At 38.5% G+C, this 8588-nt stretch overlaps 1 protein-coding gene across 1 annotated transcript; it reads left to right on the forward strand.

Annotated features, from left to right (window-relative positions):
• Positions 1-3884: 3884 nt before the first annotated feature.
• Positions 3885-5990, forward strand: LOC111462066 (heavy metal-associated isoprenylated plant protein 34-like). The gene is made up of 3 exons (XM_023105744.1): positions 3885-4125; positions 4211-4286; positions 4370-5990. Exons 1-3 carry the CDS (start codon positions 4096-4098, stop codon positions 5785-5787), a joined length of 1524 nt encoding a protein of 507 aa, XP_022961512.1. The 5' UTR covers positions 3885-4095; the 3' UTR covers positions 5788-5990.
• The last annotated feature ends 2598 nt before the right edge of the window (positions 5991-8588 follow it).

Below are 8588 nucleotides of genomic sequence, written 5' to 3' on the forward strand. Positions count from 1 at the left end.
CACTTCAACTTTGGTCACTGAGTTAGTTTCTAACCATACATATTTAGAACATGTCGGATGGCTCGGATGCAATCCAACCTATGGTAAGGTAGAGGATTGTAGATGCTCAATAATGGACTGTACTTCATTGAGTGTTGACATTTGATAAGAAACTCTTACGACAAGGACGGTTGTGCATGTTAGAAAGTGTACAGGGAGGAGGTACTGACGGAGGCCCATAGCTCGCAGTTTTCTTCATATCACGTAAGTCTTCTTATCGTGCAGACAATTGGGTACAACTCTATATGAAAGAGATTGTCGGTGGAGTATCGATGTCTATTGTGTTTGATAGAGATCTGTAGTTCACATTAGCGTTTCGACAGAGCTTTCAGAAGACATTAAGTACACAGTGTGAGTTCGGTAACGTTTTTCACATGCAAACATATGGTCAACCTAAACATCTAAAGTTGATTCAGACTACGAACAAGGTTGTACAAACAATCAGACCACGTATGCCTTTTGTCTAAAGTAGACAAAACAGCTGCATTGATGTATGACGTAAGAACTTAGACTTTGAGGTGTCCTACGGTTCGGACATAAAGGGAAGACAAGTTAGCACTTCATCAATCCATTTGAGATACTCGTTGGAGTAGACGCGAACAAATAACGTAAGTCGTACTTCATTCCATCCTGATAAACTTACTAATCGTCATTGGTCAAACTGAGTTGACTTGATTAGACTATTTTAGTCCCGAGGGATATTTTTAAAATGTTATCAATTTCCGAGATAATTGATGAGAGATTAAAAAAATAATATAAACAAAAGCTTGAGTAACATGAATGGATTAGGATTGACATTAGCAAAATTCCAAATTTTCTTGAATTATTAAAACCAATAATAAATGGAAAATTCCAAGAAATAGGAGAACCAATTGCCAAAAACAAAATTGGCTTCACATGGCTTAACCTTTGGCCTTTTTTTTTTTTTTTTTTTTTTTTTTAATAAATTTTTTCTAAAATATTATTTCTTTTTAAAAAAATTAAAATGGTGGTATTTGTGTCGTGCTTTCGAAGGGGAGATGTTAGATGAACACGACTCTCTAGGTATGATATTGTCCATTTTGTGTGATGTTCGACGTTGGTTGGAGAGGAGAACAAACCACCATTTATAACGGTGTGGAAACCTTCCCCTAGTAGACGCGTTTTAAAGCCTTGAGTGAAAGCTCGAAAGGGAAAGCCCAAAGACGACAATATCTGTCAGGCGGTGGATCTGGGCCGTTACAAATGGTATCAGAGCTAGACACCGGACGATGTGCCAATCTTTTTGCTGGAGGCTTGAGGGGAAGCCTGAAAAGGAAAGCGCAAAGAGAACAATATCTGCTAGCAGTGGATCTGGACCATTACAAATGGTATCAGAGCCAGACACCAAACGATGTATCAGCCTTCTCGCTGTTCCCCGAAGGGGGGTAGACACGAGGACATTGGGCCTCGAAAGGGGGTGGAGGGTGTGAAAATCTTCCCCTAGGAGACGCGTTTTAAAGCCTTGAGGGGAAGCCCGAAAGAGAACAATATCTGCTAGCGGTGGATCTAGGTCGTTACACTTTGAGTATAAGCTCTCATGGCTTTGCTTTGGGCTTCCCCAAAAGGTCTCGTACCAATGGAGATAGTATTTCTTGATTATAAACCCACGATTATTCCCTAAAGTAGCTGACACCTCCCCTCGAACAAAGTACACCTCTCCTTAATCGAGGCTCGACTCTTTTTCTTTTGGAGTCTTAGTCAGTTTTTACTATGCCTTCGAGGCTCACAATACTTTTGTTCGATATTTGAGAATTCTATTGACATGACTAAGTTTAGGGCATGACTCTGATACCATGTTAGGTTGAATGGCAGTATGACCTATATGGGTCACGACCTCATGTTTTTGTAGATATGTATAATGAGGATTACATTGTAACAAACAAGTAAATCAGTAAATTATCTTATTATGTACAGATATGATCTATTCTACGTTTAACAGAAAAGACTCGCAATATAGCTATCTGTTGCTTCCTCAAGCAGATCGCTACTGGGATCGTTTCGAATATGAGTCTTGTCTGTCGTTTCTCGCTCACGAGGTTTTTATTTCCGTTCTTTGTTTCGTTGGCCTTCACGAATCACTTTCTATCCGACCGTTTATTCGAAGTAGCCTTCTCGACTAAGATACCTTAAATGTTGCAGATGATGTTCGTAAACAATTAAGCTTCCAAATATAAAAGAAAATTTGAAAATAAGTTTAGAAAGTAAAATATAATATCTAATTCACTAAATAAAATATTTATTTTTATCATTTGACTTTTACTAAAAAATGGCAATATTAAGAAATAATATTATAAAAAAATGTGTAGTTGAATTTTGTATTTTCTTTTTAAAAAAATATGCAAATTAAAAAATACAACCTTTATACTTTTATTTAAAAAATACATTTGTATACTTTTTAATTACTTTAAAATTTTAATATATAAATTTAAAAGAAACATTAATATTCTCGGCATTTAAAAAAAATGGAGATAATTTATAAGATGTAGATCCATATGTTGCTGATAATGTTTTTATTTATAACTTTTAAGCGTGTTAATGCTATTTTTAAAATTTCATAGATAATTTTTTAATTACGAAGCTAATTGTAGGTGTATTTTTAACTTTTTAAAAAATGAAGATGAAAATATTTGCTAAAACCACCATCGCGTCTCATCTTGCCATCTCGATCTCCATCGACCTGACCCATATGTCTTGACGCCACCCTGAGTCTCGGGTATTGTCGGCCATTGCAACTCACTTAGTCATGCCATCGAGAACAGGCCCACGTGTCGCTCATTCCATCCGGATTCTATCGAGGCATTGACCCTCTAGTGCCCATGCCATGTCATTTACGGATACCATGTCGAATAACAGGTGTATGTAGCAATCTCTAACACGCGGGCTGGGGCGTAATACCGGCACACCTTTGCCACCTAGTACTGTCGTTGAAAAACCCATTTCAAAGGAAGTCTCCCAAGATACTCGTCTCGTCACGCTCGCCCATACTGTGACACACTAGCTCACTTAGCCCACAGGGCCTAGAGGTGTTGGAGAGCTAACACCATGTTAACCTAGTATATTTTGAGCCATTTTCAATCTTCCAAACATAACATAATTACTAAATTAAATAAATTACAAAAATAAAAGATAAAAAAAAATAAATACAAAATATATAGTAAATATCATATTAGATATTTTCGAGTAATAAAAGATCAAATATAATAATTAATTATGTTAGACGGATAAATATTTTCCAGTAATAAAAGATCAAATATGATAATTATGTTAGATGGTAAAAGTTTATGTAACGACCCAAATCCACCCCTAGCAGATATTGTCTTCTTTGGGGTTTCCCTGCCGGGATTCACCTCAAGGTTTTAAAACACGTAAGGATGATTTGTTCTCCTCCCCAACAAATGTGGGAGGTCACAATCCACCCCCTTCGGGGCCAGTGTCCTCGCTGGCGCTCGTTCTTTTTTCCAATCGATGTGGGACCACCACCAAATCCACCCCCTTTGGGGTTCAGCGTCCTTACTGGCACACCGCCTCGTGTCTACCCCTTCGGAGAATAGTGAGAAGGCTAACACATCGTCTGGTGTCTAGCTCTGATACCATTTGTAACGACCCAAATCCACTGAGTCTGGGTTGTCAAGTTTATCAGTATTTTTTTTATTTATTAATTTGAGGTTTTAAAATAAAATGTGTCTGAAAATTAACCGACCAAAATAGTTTTATTTATTTTTTATTTAAAAAAAACACAAATAATTTTTAATTAAAATTAAACAAGAGAACCGCCTCTTTCTCTCTCTATCTCTCCCTCTCTCTCTCTTCTGCCTAACATTTTAAATAGCAGAGAGAAAGCCCTGAAAGAAGGACATAAAAAGCTCAATAGGGCACACACCCATTACTCACCTCCCCTGCTTCTTCTTCTTCTTCTTCCTCTTCAACTTTCTCTCTCTTCAACTTTCTCTCTCTACTGTGTTAATCTTCATCCACAATCAGACCATAAACCAAAAACCCTCCAAACCCCACTTTCAATTTCGTCGCCCTCACACAATGAGCAAACAGGATTTCATGAACATTCAGGTAATTTTCCATGGAATCTTCCCCTGTTCTTCCCCTGTTCTTCCCCTGTTCTTCACCTTTAAATCTTTCTGGGTTTTGTTTACAGGCTTGTGCTCTTCGCGTTAACATTCACTGCGATGGATGCAAGCAAAAGGTCAAGAAAATCCTCCAGAAAATCGATGGTAAGGGGAATCTCTTGATTACCTCACCGATTTCGTTTCATTGACAGATTCTTGACTGGTTCTGTTTTTGGGGGTTTTTTTAGGTGTTTATACTGTGAAGATCGATGCAGAACAAGGGAAAGTGACAGTGACGGGAAATATAGATCCAGGGAAACTGATAAAGAAGCTTGAGAAATCTGGGAAACATGCTGAGTTATGGGGAGCTCAGATTAGTTCAAATAACATGAACAATTTCAATAATCTGTTTCAGAATGTGAAAGGAGGCAAAGACAACAATATGGATAATCATAAGTTGCTGATGGAGAAGGCTTTTCTTCAACAACAGCAACAAATGAAGGGCTCCAACAATGGTATGAACAAAGGAGGAGGTAATAATAATCATAATAATAATATGCATAGTGTTGTGGTTCCTGGTAAAGATAAGAAATCTGTTAAGTTCAATTTGCCTGAGGAAGATTCTGAGTTTAGTGATGAGTTTGATGATGAATTTGATGATGAATTTGATGATGAATTTGACGATGAACATGATGAGTTTAGCCATGAACATGGACATGGGTTACCTAATAATATGATGCCTATGATGGGTAGCAAAGGAGGAGGGTCTTTTGGGGCTAATGGGATGATTGATATCAATTCCATGAATGGTGGTAAGAAAGGTGGGGTTGGTGGAGGTGCTGTCAAGAAGGGTGAAGCTATTGACTTCCCTGTCATGATGAAGGGCAAGGGAGGAGGGAAGAAAGACGGTGGCCATGGCGATGGCGATGGGGGCGGCGGCGGTGGCGGTGGCGGCGGCGGCGGGGGGACGAAGAGTAAGAGCAAAGGAGGGGGGTTTCTAGGACTAGGCAAGAAGGGGCTGTTTGGATTTGGAGGTAAAAATGATAGCAAGAAGAACAAAGGAAGCAGCAAAGCAGCTGATGGAGGTAAACATAATGGCAATGGAGGCAAGAAAGGAGGCAAAGCTGATGCCCTCCATGAGTTTGACAAGCTAGATATTAACTTCCATGACATTGATATCACCAAACCCAGCAAAGGAGGCAAAGGGGGTAGCGGTGGGAATGGTAAGAACATGGCTCAAACCCATATGGGTCATGCCACCAATGGAAACAAAAGCCAGATGGGTCAGCCAATGGGTCCTGCTGGTGCCAATAGGGCTCCACCAATGGGAAACTATGCAATGAATCAAATGGGTAACATTCCAGCCGTTCGAGGTCTACCCGCTCATCCCGCTCAACCAATGATGAGCGGAGGGGGAGGCGGATACTACCAAGGAATGGGCCAAGGGAACCCGTATGCCCAACAACAACAACAACAATACATGGCTATGATGATGATGAACCAACAAAGGGGAGTTGGGAACGATATGTTCCAACCCATGATGTATTCACGACCGAACCCGGCCATGAACTATGCTCCACCGCCCCCGATGCTTCCTCCGGTTGCAACCGATCAGTACACGCACTTCTTCAGCGACGAGAATACAGATAGTTGCAGTGTTATGTAAATTTTGGCCCTAAAACATCCTTTTGCTTGGGTTATTTTATAGGATTAGTGTTTAGTTGAATGTAGAAATGGGTGTTGTGTTACTTTGATTCAATCAAAAACCCACTTAGTATTTTACTGTTTTCTTGTCATTATAATGAGTTTCAAGTTGCAGAGATAATAAAAACCAGACCCCTTAGGGCTCCACAGTACCTTATCATGTCAGGCTTTTGTCGGTTCAGCTGTGGCTGCCTCAACTCATCATTTTTTTTGCTTTATTTTACTTAAGTTTACGAGATAAGTTCGAGTTTTCGTGTGAACGTGATTCGTTCTCGATCCCTGTTTTGCATACCGACCTTTAGCCACCAATCCTCGGTGTCCTTATCATATGCGAACTTCTAATCCTTCGCCATTCGATATTATCACGGAGAGAGGTTCGGTATCCTTTCTCATCATATGGGCGAACTTCGATCTCATGTACATTCAACAAAACCACACCTGAAAAAGTTCGAAAAAAAATTGAGTATTAAAATACTCGGTAATTGATTCTTCTAATAAAGTCAGATATGTATACATGTAATATGCATCTACAACGTGGCTCTAAGGTTGTCCATTAGCAAATTTACTCAATTCGTGAGTAATCCATGACTCTGCAAGTTCTTGAAAATGTTTGTTTGGTGTTACGAGTTATTGTCAACACGATGGGTGATCTTAAAGTTGTTGGAGGAATCAAGAACCTCAGTAGTAACAAATACAACACGTGGGCAACATGCATGATGTCCTACCTACAAAGACAAGATCTCTGGGAGGTTATTGACGGAAGTAAAATTATGCCTTTAGAGGAGGATGCTAGTGGTGCCCTGTGCAGATGGAGAATTGAAGCAGGAAAAGCAATGTTTGTCTTGAAGACTACAATCAAAGAAGAGATGATTACTCAATACTTTCACAGGGTCAAGTCGATCTGTTGTGAGATTATCGAACTAGATTTGGAGTTCTTACAGGGTCAAGTCGACCAAAATATAGAAGTTTTGTTATTGTCATACAAGGATGACCCGCTCAATCATCACTTATAAAGTTCAAAAATTTGCTAGCTAGCCGAGAAGCTAAGGCTAAATGAATGGAGGGCATCACGCTATAAAGTGAAGAAGAAGAACTCTATACAAGTAAAAGTTGGAGCAACAATATGTCGGCCACCATAGGTAGATACAAAAATGTTGTCAAAGGAACAAGTCAGCAAGGAACTGTACAACCCTTGAGAGCTACGAAGAACGACAACACGAGACATTTGCTACAATTGCGGAAAGAAAGAACGGTTTATCTAAGAAAAAGTCCATAAAAAAAATGCAGTAACCTTAAAAAGCGAGATAGAGGATGAACAAGATGTAGAGGTACTGAATGCCTTAGAAGAAGACGAGCGAGCTTGACCTAAAATCAATGAACCTAGCTTGAAAAAAAGATTGAAAAGCTCATGGGTCACACCAAATAACTCACAACTACCACGAATCAAATTTGAGAATGATAATACCAAACAATCAACATTCCAACTTCAAACATTCATAGTTGGTATCTATTAGGTCTTCCCATGTCACATATCCGACTTAGTTGCTTGTTCTAATGATTACATGATTATCCAACGTGCCTCTTTTCGTGTCTCAACTTTCGAACCCGTCTCTGATTTATATTTAAAATCTCAAACATGTTACTTCTATGCATTAGTAGTTTGTCAGATTGTTCACATGTTGTTTCTTGATGTAAACAAATGTCTAAGAATCTGTACGTTCAACACAAAATTATCGAGTTGTTCCTATAATAACATTTGTTAGAGATCGACCCATCAATGATTATTTCGAGAGTTTTCAATATGTTCAAGCATTGCAAAACATGTTGCTTGAACGTTCTTATACGACTTTGCTCTATCTCCTTCTCAACATGCTTTCCACTATCATTCGACAAAGTCCCTACTATTGCGATGTCGAAGGAAACTAAGAATTGAGGATGAAATTGAAGATTATATATTATGTGGTCCATCCTTAATACAAACTCACCGTATAGGATACTCCCACTCAAATTTTCACATGAACGATTTGATTCAAATCATTTGTAACAGTAAGTGGGTCGTATTAATAGTCTTACTATAGACCCTTTAAGTTCTCTCAAATCTCTTAAAATTTTCTTTTCAGAAGCGTCCACAAGCTGATCTTATGTTCGAGCCATAACGAAGAAAACTGTAATTAGATTAAACTGTTGCAGATTTTAAATGATAACGTAAAAAAAGAAGACATCTTTCGAATCTCATTGAAGATTATATATCATGTGGTCTAGCTTTATATAAACTCACTGTTTAGAATAACCCCACTCAAATTTTCACATGAGCGATTTGATTCAAATCATTTGTATTAGTAAGTAGGTCGTATCAATAGTGTTACTTGGATAAGACACCCGATCTTATCCATATACTATAGACCCTTTCGGTCCTCTCCAATCTCTTGAAAGTTTTCTTTTCAGAAGCTCCCACAAGCTGATCTTATGTCTGAGCCATAACGAAGAAAACTTCTTCACCCGTGGCCAAAAAAAATAGAAGACGTTCGTCGTGAGAAGGGTATTTTAGTCCTATTTTGAGATTTTTTTTCCCAATTGCCCCACATATTTTAGTCATTATTGGCACATCCTTTTCATCACACTGTGGGGAAGTATGGTTGTAGTTCCAATGATGGCTTCAATTTCAATTTATTTATTTTTATGATCCCAAAAAAAAATTAAAGAAATTAAAGAAATTTGTTTATTTTATAAATAGTGCTGTTCATGATTGTGGGTAGTGTGGGC

This window comes from Cucurbita moschata, unplaced genomic scaffold, assembly GCF_002738365.1.
Source record: "Cucurbita moschata cultivar Rifu unplaced genomic scaffold, Cmos_1.0 Cmo_Scf00026, whole genome shotgun sequence".
Lineage (NCBI taxonomy): Eukaryota > Viridiplantae > Streptophyta > Magnoliopsida > Cucurbitales > Cucurbitaceae > Cucurbita > Cucurbita moschata.